The 18,696-nt window shown below is 38.9% G+C and overlaps 1 protein-coding gene across 2 annotated transcripts in view; it reads right to left on the minus strand.

Annotated features, from left to right (window-relative positions):
- Nucleotides 1-2,110: 2,110 nt before the first annotated feature.
- The window catches only part of Adamts19 (ADAM metallopeptidase with thrombospondin type 1 motif 19), a 188,124-nt gene continuing 171,538 nt past the window's right edge, over nucleotides 2,111-18,696 (minus strand). For both annotated transcript variants that reach the window (XM_040741782.1, XM_005069088.4), the window contains 2 exons: nucleotides 6,588-6,765; nucleotides 2,111-3,237 (listed from right to left, as the gene is read on the minus strand). In XM_040741782.1, coding sequence (XP_040597716.1) covers nucleotides 3,086-3,237; nucleotides 6,588-6,765 — 330 coding nt within the window. In that variant the 3' untranslated portion in view covers nucleotides 2,111-3,085. The remainder of the gene's footprint in view (nucleotides 3,238-6,587; nucleotides 6,766-18,696) is intronic.

An 18,696-nucleotide genomic window follows, 5' to 3' on the forward strand; every position in this document is an offset into this window, starting at 1 on the left:
GTATGGCTTGGCCCGTGTAGTACGTGTGTTTAAGTTTCTTGACAATCCTCTCCACTCTCCAGAATGGATAGACCAGCTTTCAGTATCACATTAGTCAATGAGCTACCCCTTCCCCCACATGCCTGTCAGCATCCATTGTCAATTGTTTTCTTGATCTTATCCATTCTGACTGAGATAAGATGAAAACTACTATAGGTAATTTTAATGTGCATTTCCCCTAAGGTTGTAGAGCACTTGTTGAGAGATTTCTTAGCCATGTTTATGCTTTGAGAATTCTTTGCTTCAACTCATAGCCCATTTTTAAAAATTGGGTCATTTGGTCTCTTTTGTTTTCTTTTTCTTTTTTTCTTTTTTTGGTTTTTCGAGACATGGTTTCTCTGTGTAGTTTTGGAGGCTGTCCTGGCACTCGCTCTGTAGACCAGGCTGGCCTCAAACTCACAGAGATCTGCCTGCCTCTGCCTCCCAAGTGCTGGGATTAAAGGCGTGTGCCACCAACGCCCGGCTGGTTTCTTGACTCTATGGTTTTTGAATATATAAAGACCCTAAAGTTAATTTTAACCCATGCTACCACTGTCTCTTTGCTTGTGATCCCATCATTCGAGTCTCTGCCTGCAGGTTTTATTTAATCCTTCTCTCATGAGGTTGCTTCTGGTGAACAGTAAATGGAATATAAGTGTATAAGGTCAGCCCACCATATAACACTCATATGTTTACATATTCTGTAACATTAATCCTATGTCAGCTGTATAGATGGGAAAGATTCCCTCCTACTCTGTGGCTTTCATTTCCATACAGAAGCTTTTTAGTCCATTGTTGGCTTTAATGTTTGGGCAAATGGAATGCTATTCAGAAACATTTCCCTATATCTACACATTATAGGGGGCTGCTTACATTTTCATCCAGCAGTTTTGGTGTTTCAGGTTTGACGTTGAAGTTTTTGATCTAGTTGAGTAGATTATTGTTCAGAATGATAGGTAAGAGTCTAATTCCATTCTTCTACCTGCAGACATCCAGTTTTTTCAGTATTGTTTCTTGAAGATGCTGTTTTCTAGTGTGTATTTATGGCATATTTTGTCAAATACGTGGTGGCTATAGCTATGTATATTCATGTTTAGACTTCTATTTTACTCTATTGTTCTACATGCTTGTTTCTGTTCCAGTGTCATGCTGTTTTGGCTACTTTAGCCCTGGAATACAGCTTGGAGTCTGGGATGGTGATCCCTTGAGCATTTTTTCTTTTGATCAACATTACTTTGGCTATCTGGAGACTTATGGTTCGATATGAATTTTGTGATTAATGTAAAGAATGTCACTGGGATTTTGATTGAGATTTTAATGAATCTGTAGATTTCTATTGGTAGAATAATCATTTTCAAAATCCTGACAATCCATGAGGGTGAGAGGTCTTCCTGTCTGCCAGTGTCTTCTCCAATCTATTTCTTCAGAGATTTCCAGTTTTTATTGTAGAGGAATTTTATCCTCTTGATTGGGTTTATTCTTACGTATTTTTGAGGCTATTATGAATGGCAGTATTCCCATGATCTACTTCTTAGTCTACAGGTTTCTATAAGTTAATTTTGAATCCTGCCACTTTCTTTGTACAACTAAAAACTTCATGAAACTGCTTCCACATTGGGCCATGGAATTTAAGATAACCTAAATCTGTATTCCCAGGCCTTGGTCACTCAAATGTGGCCCCAGAGTAAGCTATCTCTTATTTCCTTTAAAATGAGAGTTGCATTTTTGTATCAACAATAATACAGAGAGGGTCAGCTCGTTTTCGCACCTGCAGTGGGTTGCATTGTAAGAAAAGGGACCTCAATTTTAGGTAACATGAACATTGTAGGACAGACTCAAGTAAGCACACATTCATTTTGCTACCCCCCCAAATAAAAGAGACCCCCTGTCTCCCTGTGGCTCACTCTGCATGCAGTAGAAACTTCAGAAAAGAGGCAAATGGTGCCTCTTCTTGCCAAGTGTGTTGATGTGGACAGCCCTGTGAAGAACTCTCTTCAAAGGAAGTTTCACATATTTTATTGGGGAAAAAAAAGAAACCTAAGAAATCATGTGAATCATGTACAATATTTTCTTACACGAAAAAAAATTAAGATGTCTTTTGAATGTTTTATTTTTATTTTTCAAAAGAAAAACACAGTAAAACTACCAAAATAGTATCTGAATCTCACTTCCTTTTTCTCATTCCTGGTGAAAAGAAGAAAAAAATGTTTAATAGCTTTGCTCATACGATTTGTGAATCTAACTACTATACTCTTTAATAAATCTTCTAAGGGGTGTAAGGATATGCGTAGATCGATGTTTTCTTTATTTGAAATATTTTTAAAAAGCTACAATCTAATGACATGTCAAAGTAACACAGATTTTATGGGATGCTGTCGCCTCTATCCCAGCTTCTCTACACCCACACCAACAGTGCAATGGTGATTCAGTGTACATCTTTACAGTGCTTCATGGTCACAATACTTGTGTTCAAGTGCATGTTCATGGACATGAGCAAAGTCTCTGTCTTGACTACTTTTCCCACTATGAATATACAAGTATCATTACAGTAGAAGGTCTCCTATACTTGTTTCTAAATCTGAATTAAATTCATAATACATTCTCTTAAAGTTGTTCAAGACTGTGAGGTTTGTTCTGTTTACACATCTCCTGCCGATTACAGAAAACGGGCAGGCAGGTTCTGCAGCAGGGCACAAGAAAATAGGTCATTTTCTGCATATATAGCTAAGCTATCATGCCAAGGTAGTGTACACACTGGATAACTTAATGGTATTGGTGGAGAGAAAATAGCACCTTAGAGACAGCTCTAAATGAAAAAAAAATTATCATTTCCTTTTTATTAGTTTACTAGACCCAACTTATTCAATTTATATAGTCATTTATGAAGCCTTATAGCAAAAATGTTTGAATAACCAAAGCAAACACCACATTAGATGTCTGTCAGGCAAATAAATTAATTCGATTAAATTATATGTAATCTGATAATACTTGGTCTGGAAAACATGCTAGTGTGCGTGTGTTTATAAATAATGTAACAGCCAGAAGCGATGAGTCAGCCCGCCAGAGGTCAACTCTTGTGCTGCAGCTTTTGGGCATAGAAGTCCCTGCAGGTCTCACAGCAGCGCTGGTACCACCGCATGTCCTGGCACAGGTTCTTCTCCCGAATCACTCTGCAGTACACAGGCCACTGGTCCCCCAGGCACTTGAAGGTCAGGGCAGCTGGGAAACAGAACATGGTGAATTCACTGGGGGAAGGCTCATGGGTACTGTCAAGTAGGAACAACGTTTTGCTCATTTTCATGGAGTTAATCTGTTTTTATATTTTTTACCTGACAGAACATTAATGGTGGAGACCCACACAGCCTGTAATATGACAGCAGGGTTAGTAAATAATGCTCTTAGCTGGGGACAGTTGAAGCTTACTGAAAGCAGATTGCTCGCAATCAATGTGCAGTAAAGTCTCTAAGTTTACTGAGATGTGTTTATTGAGCATCCGTGTTAGTGGTTTCTCCCCGGTGGCTGTGATAAAATACTCCAACACAAACACTGTGCGCCCAAGGCTAAGAGGCAGAGGGACAGATGTTTGCTCAGCTCACCTTCTCCTTTTCATATAGTCCAAGATTCCATCCTAGGGATTGGTGGCACCCGCAGTGGGTGAGTCCTTCCACCTCAGTTAGTGTACTCAAAATAATTTCCAGCATGGATGCCAAGAGGCATGTCTCCCGTGTGATTCTTTCTGGATCTCAACAAGCTGACGACTGAGAATAACCAACATATCTTTTGCAGATCTATGTGTTGTTTATGTTTTAAAGACTTATTTGTTTTGTATTATATATGAGTGTTTTGTCTGCAAATATGGATGTGTGCCATGAGCCGGCCTCTGAGATGGTCAAAAGAGGACATTAGATGCCATGGAACTGCAGTTACAGATGGTTGTAAGCCACCATATGCATGCTGGGAACCAAACCCAGGGGCCCTGCCAGATCTCTAAGGACTACTAACCATGGATCCCCTGTAAGTACTATTGAAACAAGGTCTTGATATGTAAACTCTCAGGTTTCAGTCTGAGTGTTGAGATTATTACTGTCTGCAGCCATGTCTAGCTCAACACCACAATTTTATGGATTTAATTTTAAGTTTTTATTCATGTATTTCAGTAGTTAGGATTAGAAGGAAAAAGTATTCTCTCTTCTTCTCTGTATGTATATGTACACAAGTAATTGTTTGTTTCTTGGAAGCAGTATCCCTCTGTAACTCATATTGTTCTAAGTAACCCAAGATGGACATGAATTGTTGACCATCTTGCTTCCTGGTCCTCCCAAGTTCCGGAGGACTTACCTGCCTTACATTTACCAATATGGGATGCCATATTAATAACTATTTCTATGAATGAAACTACAAAGAAAAAGCAAAATGAAAATGTGCCCATGCTTACTGTACACTATACTTTCCCATATACTATGTGGAGAGTGAGTCTTGGCCTTTTGAGTAGAAAGGCTGGTTTTCACAAGTGACTGCGCTCTGCAGTGGTTTAATCACCAGTGCTAGGACCTAAGATTTGATCTAGACAGTTCTGCACTGAAGATCCGGCTTCAGGTTGTCAGAGTACAGTGTGTCTGTACCAGCACGTGTTGTGAAATCCATTTTGCAGCACTACTTCTTCTTCTTTTGTGTTCAAATTCAGTATATTTTACTTTCCTGGTGTTTTGTGTTTGAAGGTGTACCTTTGTTGTTGTGGTATGAATGAGAAGTGTCCTCCATCAACTCATTAATTTGAGCACGTTGGTCTCTAGTTGATGGTGTTGTCTGGGGGAGGTTCTAGAACATTCAGGCTGTGGAGCCTTGGTAAAGTAAGTAAGGCATTGAGAACGGGCTTTGTGATTTTACGGTCTGGCCTCACCCTCTCTCTCCCTGTTCCTGTGTGCCCATAAATTGTGATGGACTGGACTTATGGTCTGTGCCCATGCCTTCCCCCATCAAGATGGACTGAGAAATAAATAACCCCTTTCTTCCCTAACTTTCTATTTGTTAGAGTACTTCACTCCAGCAACAGAAGAGTAACAAATACACCCTTCGAGACTAAAAAGTAGAAAGACATAATTTTAACAAAGTCCTCCCTATATTCCATGATTTTCTCCTAAATTACACTTCATAGCTTCCATGTGATTGTTAAGAAAAAGGTCATGTTTTATTGAAAGCATGCATTTAAGGTATCTGTTCTTGAACTGTTTAACTTTTGTCATGATTAATGTTATTCTATTTTCGCTAATTATTTCAAAGAAACATTAATTATTTGGCTCAAAAAGGCTTGTGTTTCTATGAAAAAACAATTACCCATTTCATTGAATTTTGTGTTGACAATATAAAAGTACATAACAATAAATTACACCCTTTATTAGACAATTATTCCCACAGTCACATGATTTAAATTGTTCTCCGGGAAGTTATATGCACAGGTGAAAAATTAATCCACTGGTTGCCAAGTAGCTTAATGTTAAAAGTACTAATTGCCACAGATATAAAGGATAATTCAGTTATTAAGAGTTTCTGTGCAAACATAGGCTACCTGCATTTAAAAGGCACACTCTACTTGATGATAAATTAGATTATATAACAAGAACTGAGACTAACTACAAAAATTCTTCGTAATATAAAAATACAAATAACAAACTATTTCCCCTAACCAATACTGTATGTTATCTCTCATATGTGTCCTAGTTTCTAAATGTTATATATGGATGTATAAATGTGCATGTATGTATGTATGTCTGCATGTATGTATTTTGATGTTTAAGTGTGGCTAGAGGCCAGGAGAGTGACCAGTGAAATGGGAACAAGAGAGGCTTTAAGGGAGCAGATGGGGAAGTCTTGAGCACATGTGATATGAAAGTGGAAAGGGAAATCAAGGGGACAATGGGTACGGTGGGTACCAGTGGCTGTGAGGATAAAAGGTATAGTGGACACTGGTGGCCGGGAGATGAGGGAGGGGGAGGTAGGTCAACCAGAACGAAGTATGAATGACAATGCCAAGAAACTTGTCACTTCTATGTCAAATTAAAAATAAATTTAAAAAGCACAAAAGGAATAAATATTGCTAGGGCTTGTGAATTTATACTTCTATCCTCAAAGATAAGAAAAGTACCTCACATTTGTTTGTGTTTACTTAGATGCTTGTTTTTATAAGGAAGCTGTTTTTATACTGTCTATCCTACAGAAAATTTGCATCCAGGGTGAAAAGGAGGGCATTGTCCACTGAGGAATTTAAAGTTTATTCCAAACCTCCCCTTCCCACAGATGTCAGCATAGTTGAGAGGTGTGAGACTAGATGGAAGCTTAAATTCTGTTGCCTCAGGTAGTGTGGCATCAGTATTTCCCAGACTTAGTTCTGCGAAAATACTTCATGGGAGAAAAGGAGTCTTTATGAAGCATTTATAAATGATCACGTGGACTAAAGTATATTTAAGTAGACCCAACTTACAGCCAAGTTAGCTAGCACAGCTTACTAATTCCTAAACTTTAAGGCAATATATGGCCTAAAAGCAAAGCCATCCACTCTGAGATCTGCTTACCGAGTCTGGGCGATGTTATTGTATTTACATTTATCTTCTCGTTACAGGGCTGAAGGTGGCACGGCCTGTATGCTGCAGGTTTCTCTGAAGAAAAGCATTCATTTCCATGTCTGCCTGTGATCTTGTGCATGCACTGGATAACACGAGACTGCATGCCTTTGCCACAGGTAATGGAGCACTAGGGAAGAAAACGGGTACGAGTCATTTTGATGTTTTCCCTGTCGGAATTTCAATTGAGAAAATATAGTTACCTTAACATATGAAAACTATATGTAAGGGGAATGTGACTGTGCTTATCCAAGCATAACCCCTTTGTCATATTATTTTCTACATAATGAGCTATTCCTGATCCATGTATGTAGATTCCATACATAGGTGCACACCTGGCAGCACCAAGCAGACTCAGTAGGTTTAAAAAACAACAGCACATGAAATTAGGAGGTAACGGTGGGATGGGGCAGGAGAAGAATTGAAAGGGAGGGAGTTGGGGGTGGACTTCAAATAAATTAAAGAAGTTACAGAAGTCAGGCATAAGTAATGTGCTTAAACAAAATAAAATTTAAGCTCTCATATTATCCTAATTACCTGTGCCGAATTTGTTCAACATTAATGACTTAAAGCATATAAGCACATATGTAGGGTTACTAAGAATCGTGTAGACAGAGTTTTCTGATACATACACATGTTTTTGATTATTTTCTTGTGTGCATGTATGTTTAAGCTAAAGGAGAACCTCAGATGTCATCCTCAGAAACACCATCCATCTCCTCTGAGAGACCATGTCTCATTGGCAGGAGTCTGCTGACTAGGCTAGACTGACTGGCTGGAGAGCGGCAGTGAGCCTTCTGTCTGCACTACCCAGCACAGGGATTAGTATGGGTGGTGGGCACTGGAGCGCAAACCAAGTCCTCCTGCTTATAACACAAGTACATTACACACTCTGCTTTCTCCTTAACTTCCAGGAAAAATACTTTTTAAAGAGGCAACAAGTGACTGAAACATGTATAGTGTAAGAATATGTGGAAAGGTATTATCATCTCTATTACTAATATTTTTGTAGGGTTTTAGAACAATCTGGATATTTGAGAAAGCAAAAGGGTGAGAAGATTTCTTTAGTGGGAAGGTTCCATTTGATGAGACAGAAAATGTACTAAATGGTCTTCAATCATTTCCCAAAAAGCCTGGAAATCTATCACTTACAAGCCCTAAACCTTCCAGCTGACAAGACTACAAGACATGAGTGAACTGAAGCAATGCATTTTTTCCAGAATTACTAACAAAATTATTAAAGATACATGACAACACAAAATTAGCTGATAATGGCTGAATGATAGGTGTGGGAATACTAGAAGAAAAAAATACTTTAGTTGCAGTTCTTATGAAAATCAATATTGTAATGATTTGAGCACAACTTGAGTAACAATATAGTACCCAAGGAATAATGTAAGCTGTGTAATTTAAGAAAGCAGTATTATGTCTGCTATCAAAACAAATAAAATCAACTTTGTTAAATTAAGTATTTAATGCTTCTAGAATTTAGTTCCCACTAGAAAACTTCAATAAGAAACAAAAAGCCAAGTAGTAATAGTTATTTTCTTCATAAAATACAATTTGATAAAAGTTTTATCATTCATATGAGAGAAGAGTGACCAAATACTTGAAGAGAGACAACTGGGATCCTAGGAAGTCTTCTTCATTGTCTTGTACTTCTTATGGAAGACAAAACCAAATAATTGGTATTCTCTCAAATGACATCACTATGATTAAAAACAGGCATTAAAAGAGAAAGCCAAAATAATTTTGGCATTGGAATTAAGAGACTTTGATTTTAATATTGCCTCTAGCAACTAATGTATCTGGGAATTATTTCCCCATTGTGTTAAGCAAGGTATTGCAGTTGATCCCAGCGATAGTCTAAGTTTTAATCTATTGTGGAAGTCAAAGTGCTATACAATTTATTATTAACGTTATTGCTGTTTGGCAGTTTTCAAGTGCTGAAGATATATAAGTAAAAGACTTGTTTCATTAACTACTTATTCACCATGAAAACTGAAACATTATGGCAAAACTTGTGTCAAACAGTCTTAAAAATTATCCTTTGCTTGGTTGTATCTGAATACCCCATCAATTACTGGGGTTTTAAAAACATTTGTTGATTACCCATTATAGTCTGGATCTTATACTGAAAAATAAAACAAATGGGGTATTTATACTGCAGATATGGCATTGTACTTAACGCCCTTTATTAGCAAAACACATTAACTTATTTGTGGAATTAAAAACAGATTAGTAAATACTGTGAGAGCCAGGCAGTTTCATCCACTCTACACTGGTTGTTTAATACTTAAATAATTAGCTGTGTTACAAAGATATGGTTTCCTTTGCGACAAAAGAAACTGGCATCACCCTTCTGAAAGCCTTGTACCACGCAGTCCCAACACTAACCAAGACAGCTCCAGCATGTCCTGTATGTCAAGGCACTGGTGTTTACAGATAGAATGGGAAGTTTCCCATGACACCCACAAGCACTATTAATGTCATTCTCAGTCAAAGAGAAACAGAGGCTTGAGTAGGTTAAGTTTTCCAGGTCAGAAGTGCTAGAAATGGAACATGAACTTAAGAGTATGGACTAGATTTTGGAGAGCTAAGCATTGCTGGATACTAGGCATTTGCTAATGCTCTTCCCAGGTGAAACAGAAAGATTCCCTCCAATCCCCACGATGCTGTGTTAATAATAATAATAATAATAATAACTTTTACACCAGTTAGTTTTTGACAGCTTGCTACAAACTTGAATCAACCAGAAAGAGGGAACCTCAACTAAAGAATTGCTTCCATTAAGCAGATGGGTCTGTGGGCATATCCAGAAGGCATTTTCCTGATTAATGATTGATGTAGGAGTGCCCAGTCCATGTGGGCAGTGCCGTTGCAGGTGGTCTAGGGTCATATAAAAACGCAGGTTGACAAAACCTAGCAAAAACCTAGATGTCCCTAAACAGAGGAATGGATAAGGGAAACGTGGTACATTTACTCAGTGGAGCACTACTCAGCTGTTAAAAACAAGAACAAAGGGAAAACTGGAGGAAATGGATAGAACTAGGGAAAAATCATCCCGGGTGAGGTAATCCAAACCCAGAGACACAAACATGGTATATAGTCACTCCTAAGTGCATATTAGCTGTAAAATAAAGGGTAATTATGGTACAATTCACAGACCCAGATAGATTAGGTGACAAGGAGGGTTCATGGGGGACATCTGGATCTCCCTAAGAAGAGGAAATAGAAGATTTCATGGGTAGACTGAGGATAGGTGGGGATGAAAACATGAGTGATCAGGTTGGGGGAGCAACAGGGGGAGTGCTGAAAGAGACTACTAAAAAGGGGAGGCATTTCAGGTTCAGGTAAAAACCTGGAGCAAGGGAATCTCCCAGGAATATGCAAGGATAACCCAGCAAAGACTCCTAGCAGTATCAGATCCATATCCTGAACTGACCATCTCCTGTGACCAGGTAAGGCTTCAAGTGGAGGGAACGGGAAACCAACCCAGCCACATAACATTTGACCCACAGTCTGTCTTGCCTATGGGATATGCTGGGACAAAGGGGGCCTAGAGGTGAGGCAGTCGCCAATCAATGACAGGTCTAGCCTAAAACCCATGCCAGGAGTATAAGCTCACCCCTGACACTGCACACTGCGTGGAGCACCAGGACCCATAGGCTGGATGATCCAGAGACCTAGGATAGAACCAAATATGACTGGAGGGAAAATATTGATGTAGTGATATTTTGCTATACACATAGATTGGTGCCTGGTCCAACTGTCATCAGAGAGGCTTCATTCAGTAACTTATGGAAACAGATCTAGACCCACAGTCAAACATTAGGCAGAACTCGGGGAATCCTGCAGGGGGAGAAAGGATTGTAGGAGCCAGAGCGGTCAAGGACATCATAAGAAAAGGCACAGAATCAACTGACCTGTCTTCACAACTGACAACCAGGCAGCCTGCATGGGACTGACCCAGGCAGCCTGAAGTGTGTGTGTGTGTGTGTGTGTGTGTGTGTGTGTGTGTCTGTGTGTTCCTGTTGTGGAACTCCTAACAGTGGGAACAAGGGCTGTCTATGACTCTTTCTAGCTTTGGGACCGTATTCCTCATCCTGAGTCAGCTTACCCAGCCTTGATACACAGGAAGGTGTTTGGTTTTAATGCAACTTGATATTCCATGTTTTGTTGCTACTCGTGGGAGACCTGCCCTTTCCTAAACAGAAATGGAAGAAGAGTGGATTGGGGTGGGGGGACAGAGGGGATTTGGGTGGAGGGACTGGGAAGAGAAGGGATGGGAAACTGAGGCCAGGATGTAAAATAATTAAGTATAAAAAAGCAGACTGCACAATCCATGAAGAGTAGGCCAGTAAGCAGTGTTTCTCCATGGCGTGTGCCTCAGTTTCTGCCTCCAGGTTTGCTTTGAGTTCTTCCATGGCCTCCCAAAAACAACGGACCTTGATCAGGACTTACAAGTCAGGTGAAAACCTTCCTGTCCCAACTTGCTTTTGTCCAGAGTGTTTTATCACAACAACAGAAAGCAAACTAGGGCATCTTTCTATCTTACTATTAAACACAGAAGTGATATTTTTGTTAAATTACATAGTATGCAGCACAAGGCACATCCCTTTGGCTTAACTGATTCATTGGCACAATTTGTCTTCAGATACAGTGACTACACAATTTGTTAGCCATCAGGATACCATGGAAGAACATAATATTTATAATTATTCTAAGAATATAGAAATTCTTAGGCTTAAGTAAATGAGGACATACAGTTACCCTAACTATAGACAAGTTATGAACCAAATTAGGTGTTAGAGAATAGGCATAAATGAGTTCATGAATACCTGGTGTGTTCTAGGCATTGTCTAATACTATTTAAATAGATGCATAATTAATTTCCTCAAAGCTACAATAAATTTATAGAGCTTATTCCATTAATTTACCCTGAGTAAATATGTACTCAGGGTGACAATGTATCAGGTGCTCTTCTAGATACTCAGATGTAGAAGTACACAGGAGAGCCAAGGACCTTCACCCTTAGGAGCTCGCATTTTCATGACCGGTGAAGGAAAGCAAGAAACTAGTCAAATGCCCGGTGTTCTCATACATAAACCAGTTCTGTGGAGAAACTAAAGGCCCTGAAGAGAATGGAGGAGTTTGGGGTGGTAGGTTTTGCCACTGGACTGAGAAGATGGGGAAGAGTCCTGGAGAAAGCCTTCCTCCCCAAGGACAGGCCAACCATTAGCACAAGCCTGTGGAATCCAAACGTTTCTTTCTTTCCATTGCATGCTCCCTGTTTATATTGTCTGATTATTTTTTGCCATATATTATTTATTTTTCAGAATTCATGAGCTACGATGTCAAATTGTTCAGTAAGAAGTATGGCAGCATAGGATGGGGTGTTTCTTCATACTGTAAGTCAATCTAAAAATTCATTACTCTATCTCCATTTTTCTTTCTAATTAATCTTAAGGCTGATCTGCACAATTATCATGAAAATTTTAAAATACTATTGAAATGTGTCAACTCTTTTGACTTCTAGCTAAGAAAACCTATTAAAATAACAAATCCAATACACTAAAAAATAACAAGGAAATCCAAGCTATGCCAGACACCTTGCCTTTGGGATTACATTGGCAAGGAAATTATGCTAGACTGTTGCTAAAATAGAGTTTTAAATTGTGTATCGTGCAAATCTGTTTCCCAAACTTTAATATTGCCCCAAAGGACCTTTTCAACAAATGCCTCATGATTCAATTACTCATTTTCATTCTATACAAGAAACACAATCATGTTATCCTAGTTTTACTGTAGTGACCTTTAGAGTAAAGGTAAAAGGTTAAGTTTAAAGAGAAAAATTCTAAAAATGCCTTTGGACACTTGCTTTTTTGACAGAGGCAACAAAGCACATAGAAAACCAATGTTCATACAGAAGGAGCTCCAATATTTTAATGCAAGATATATTTTAATATGACAGGTTACATAAGAAAATGATCTCCACGCTTTGACATAAAGCAGCAATGTTTAGAAAATGACACTTTATTTTCTTATCTTGAGATACCAGTGAAGATTTCTAACACTAAGTAAATTACACTCACAACTCAGCTTGCATACCAAAAATTAAACATAAGAGAAATTTGCTCAATAGTGTAATTACCTTTGAGTATGAAAATGATTAGTTTGTTAGCAAGGACCATAAAAAGAAACATTGGCAAATCAACCTGGTATCAACAATAACTGGTCTTCCTTTAAAATAAGATGTATATCATGCCAGGGAGGTCATTATTGTAACTTGCAGGGTTTACAGCTCAGTGAGACTGGTAGCATGCATAGCACCTTCCAACACTATGAAAACTAGAATGTAGGAATGAGGCTTTCAGGTGAGTACCAGAATGATATCTTTATGTTCTAATAGACAAGTGTGTGATGTCTTCAGCAACAGAGTCTTACCATCAAGTTCTTGAGGTTACCAAGAATATCAACAATAGTTTATTTGAGGTTCTGTGGGGCCTCTTAGCCACCAATGACTCCAATAAAAGTAACTCATTCCTTGTTGTATGCTTGAGGTCAGCCTGGGCTACACAGGGAATTCCAGGCTAGACTGGGATCTGTCTCCAAAGAAGCAAAACAAAACAAAGAAGAAACAGTACCTAAAATAAAGGAGCTCATTCCTGACAATGGTTCTCTATTTGTTATGTCTATTGGTGCATTATTGTCTCATTGTACAGTAACTCCATTTAAACTCTTTTGAATATATCTATCTGTTTATATTTTAGGAAGTTTCTGCAGTAGCAGTTTGCCATGTCTTTATCAGGTTGATAGGGTTACTTATGACTTCCTGTATTCTCTTCTCTACCCTGTCTAATGCCACACCCATTTAACTCTTTCTGTTCTGCTATTCACACTCTGCCTTGTAGCACTGTGTTCTATCTTCTCATCTTTGGAGTCCCCACTCCCCATGGCTCTTACTAACTTCCATGCCCCTTTTCACAATAGTGGCATAAATAACATGGGAATAGCCAACCATTTTCTGATTGATTTTACGGTTCTCTCCAAAGATGGAATCCAAATCTAGGGCAGCTATTAGGACCAAGAACCTGAGTTACACAAGTCCTTGTTCCTAGGGGAGAATCTTTTACTCTTGTTCTCTTAACGAAACATAATGATAAACAGATTCCAAATGACATTCATTACATCCATAACTACTTCCTCTCTCAAAGGTCATCAGAGAAGTGTCTTTAGCAGCAGATGGTGATGAATACAAACCCAAATAGGGTACAGAGCATAAGCAACTATATAGCATGCTCAGCCCTGAGAGGGCATCTATGTCACATTTCCTTAAGACTCAGGAACCATTTTGGAACAGGTGACAGAAAAACTCTAAGAGCCAATGGTGGTGGGTGACTGTAAGGAAACAAGGCCAATTGCACACATGAATTCACATGACATGTACAAGCTCAAGCCTGAAAAATCCCGGCATGACCAGGGACGGGGGTGGGCAGGAAGTAAGTCACACCTATATCTGAGGAGTTATTGGAAATTGATAGCTGCTGAGACATGGAGAGTTACTTTAACGGTCTAACACATTCCTAATGAGACTCAGTGTTTTTTTTTTTAATATGGAATAGTACAGAAAATTGAGTTGGTATAGAATAAGGGTTAAATCAGGGAAGAGATGGGGAGGGGAGGAATATAATCAAAATATCATGCATGAACTTTTAAAAACTTAATAAAAATTTTTGAAGTGTACACTATCAAACCTTACAGCTTTTCTCTTATCTTAAACCTAGGTGTGTTCAAAATGTGGGCTACATGTGTCCCAGGATAGACATGAATTTAGCCTACACTTTTGTAGATGACAACCCCAGGCTGCAATAAGGTTGGTTACTCCTGTGGGTTATAACGTTTCTCCCATGATTATGACAGATAGTACGAGCTGATTGTGTCCTAGAATGCTTCCACTGTAAAAATTTCTTAATGCTTCTAGGAAGACTATAAAGAAAGAAGGGAAACAAGTCCTTGAATTAAAGAGTATGAGAGCAACTTTCTGATTCTTGGCACAAAAAGAACTGAATATACACTAGACATATATATTGGAGTCAGAGTGAAATATTTCCAGAATTGGAAATGGTATATTGTCTTCATTATGGACCTTTGAAAATATATATTGAAATAGTGACTAAATCTAATTATCAACCAACTATTGTTACAGAAACATTTTACATTTAGAGCAACATGTTACAATTTGAAGCCACATGTTATTTTTAACAGAGGGATAAAATAAGACTTCCATATCCAATTTAATGTTAGTGATATTCTAAAGGAAAAGATATGAGATTCTAAAATATTAATTAAATGTTAATTTTTATTTTCACTTCTGGGTTAAGTGTAGCCATATAGGTGACATTTGGGTTCTAAGCGAGTTATCTCTCATTCTCAATACTTAGACTATGTAGCTATTTGGACAAAATGGGAGATTTGATATAAAGCAATGTATGGATTTAGACTATGTAATCAATGATTTGCTGCTGGACTTATAAGAGCATTAATTTGTGAAGTAGCAAGCAGTTCTTAAGGAATACAAAATTCTTCTAGCTATAGATACTGTAGAATGCCACCATAAAGATTTTACCAGAAAGGTATAAAACTCACTAGTGAAATTAACTCTAATGGGGTTTTATTTAAAATTTGTTAGATTAGAAAACCTAATACACTTTTGATTTATTTTTAAATTTCCTGAAAATATAAAAATAATCATTCAATGTACTCAAGTGTTAAAAATAATATTTCACACAGTTGGCCTACATAAGGATTACCCAAGATTCCTAACTTCTAGAGAATGCCAAAGATATATATTTTGGACAGAAAGTGTTTTCTCTAGGCCAAACACTAAGGAGAACTCTGTAATATTTTACTCATTTCCAGCTGGCTGTTAGAATAGGAATTCCTAAATTAAGGGAAAATTGTCCCTGGCAGGGCTTGAAATTTTTTTCAACTACCAATATAATGGGCAGCCTTAGAAAACATGATCTAATCTGTAATGGTAAGTGCCAATCTGTAACAAGGTTGGCAGCACTGATTCAGGGAATTTGTCTTTGGGGATAAATGAGATGTTTGAAAGTGGTTTAACAAGAGTGGAGTAGCAGTCGCAGCAGAGAACGGACCTCGGGGGGAGGGGAGCTGAACAGTGACTTCCACTGGAAATGATTCGAGCAGCATTCCTCGTGGGCTATGTACACGCTTGGCAGCTCCCTCTCAGCTTTTTAATGAAGTGAGTTTGAAACACGAATGCTAAAGGAGGAGGGCTGGGCCTCTTTCTTAAGAAGAGGTGTCTATTTTGTGCTCTTGGTGTCTTTCTAAAATAGTTTGTCTGCTTTATTTAACACATGGGTATTTGGAGTCGATTCATTCCTAGATGTCAGACATTTGAGAGTGCTGTTTTCTTCTTCCTTCCTTCCTCCCTCCCTCCCTATCTCCCTCCCTCCCTCCCTATCTCCCTCCCTCCCTGCCTTCCTCCTTCCCTCCCTCCCTCCCTCCCTTCCTTCCTTCCTTCTTTCTGCGTAAAGATCTAAGTATTCTGCTATGTTTAATGAAATGTTTGCACATAGTTAAAGTCCAGAAAAGTTATGTGACCAGATAAGATAGATTGTTTATGAATGATTTAAGAGATTTGAGTACTTTGTGAAAGGGTAGGGGGTGAGCCTCTAATACTCTGGAAATAATGCTATCTGAAAAGGAGATCTAATATATTTATTAAATATAATAACAAGATAAACAGAGGGATAGGAGCTCTGGGAACGTGGCTAGCTTCCAAGAGAGAGGGCTTTTGCTTTCTCTTTCCCTTATATCTTCACCTGTCCCCCGTACCCCTACAGAGAAAGGGCTGTGAGGCCACAACTGACATCAAATGTATACTCATCACTACATCAACGGGAGGAAAGAAAGTTGGGTTCCCACAAAGCAACCAACAAACTTAAGTTCAGCTGCATTCATTCATCAGTTTGTCAGCTCTCAGGCCAGAAGGGGAAGGCCTGACAGAGGCTAAAAGACACAGGACTCATATCCAGATGGTTCTGTTGTATTATCATCTTACACGCAGCACTTTTGTAATCTCAGTGATCAAACTTCATTTTAAATGGAAATTCTTTCCAGGTCTTATTGAACAGTTCTGTTAAACATGGACCAGATTCTTCTTTGGTCATGTAAGAAAGAGGAATGAATTATTTGAACTTTAAAATTAATTTTACACTGTTTTAGTAAGTAGAGCTTTGACTGCAAACAGCAGAGGTACCAGCATATAGCAGCTATCTTTACCTTACTCCCCCTTGACAGAAGCCACATTATCTGCTGGGTCTCAGAGAAAACTGTTAAGCCAGAGCCACTCTGTTCATTGTTTCCTTTCTAGGTTTGTAGGAGGAAGTCTGATGCCGCCATTAAACATGTGACTTATTAGAGGCGCATACAGATGAGGTAATAAAAGGGCGGTTTACCACACCGCTAACCACACCCACTTTGGGCAGGACTAAAGACATATACGGCTGGACGTAAAGACGTATACGTACGTAGGCGGAACTACGTCACTAGCCATGCCCACTGTGGGCATGGCTAGGGGGCGTTACGGGGGAAGGCATAAAAGACAGCACACAGGAAGTCTCGGTCTCTTTTCCTGGAGTTCTGCTTCCGGTCCGACAGCTGAAAATTGCTTGGCTCCTCTGGGTTTGGTATCTTCGTCCATTGAAGCCTACATAGGTTAGATAGCTACTGTCTAATCCAGTGGTGAGCATTCCAGCCACACTGTGTCACGACGATGCCAAGGGAGTCGGCTACCCTCATCCAACTTTAAGGAGGCTGGTGAGATGGCTCAGTAGATAACTTACACTGAAAGCATGAAGGCCTGAGATGGAATGCCCAGCCCCATAGAAAAGCCTGGCATGGCTCCTATTGTCTGTAACCTAGCATTGACAAGAAGAAACAGGTGGATCCTAAAAGCATACACACATGCATTTATCATACACACACGCACATACGCACACACACACACACACACACACTTGCACATGTGCTCACTGTCAGAAGTATTTATTGTCTCAAATGTCAAGAGAGTTAAATAAGGATGGGTTTACCTTAAAACTGCATTTTGAAGCAGTACCAGCTACCATATAGAAAAAGAAGTGAAGGGATCTGTTCAGCTACATAAAATTGTTTTGGTTAAAGTTTTTAAAACAACTTTTAATAACTCCTTGTCCTTTACCTAGTAAATATGAAATATTCCCAAACTCAGGAGACCAAGGTAAAAATATCTCAAGTTTCAGGTGACTGAAGGCTACACAGTGATTTCTAGTCTAGCCTGGGATGTATCCTGTGATCTCATATAAAAAACGAAATGGATAAAATAAATTATATGCATAATGAATGTATACATATGTATATATTCATACATACCTATAAACGTACACATGATATGATATATAGTTGTAGAATTGGAGCCAGAAAAATAATATTCCAAAGAAATAGAATTGTGAAGCATGTTTGTTTACCTAAGGAGGAATGGGCTGGATGTATATCCAGTCATCATTTCTTACATATACTATAGTTGTCTGTTTGCTGAGATCATTGTGAGCAGGGGCAAGGAGTTCAGATATCCTGTAGAAAACAACAATAATGCAAGGCAGTAACTAATAGAACAATACTGCAGCCAAGTGCTGAGGACTGCTGAAACTCCTCTTATTGCTGTCACCCTTAAGCTGCTCCTTGAAGACTTGGATAGTTGGAAGAAATGACAAAGATTATACAGAGAAACTGAGATTGCAAAAGAAAAAAAAACTGCTCAAGCCCAGATTCACAGAAACATTTTGGTTGATGAAAGTGAGGTGAGCAGACAGTTCTGAATACTTTACTTAGGTCAGAATACAGAGAACTGTTAAATGGCATAGAATCTGGGAGTGGACAGTGGTCTGGGGACTGAGCTAGGGAGTATCACCTGTCTTCCTTCTCAGCACTAACTTCTGCTGCTATGGGAAAGTGCCAGCAGCAGCCAGTGGTCTCTCACGTTTGGAAAGACCTT

Source organism: Mesocricetus auratus, unplaced genomic scaffold (genome assembly GCF_017639785.1).
Source record: "Mesocricetus auratus isolate SY011 unplaced genomic scaffold, BCM_Maur_2.0 Super-Scaffold_6730, whole genome shotgun sequence".
In the NCBI taxonomy this organism is placed as follows: Eukaryota; Metazoa; Chordata; class Mammalia; order Rodentia; family Cricetidae; genus Mesocricetus; species Mesocricetus auratus.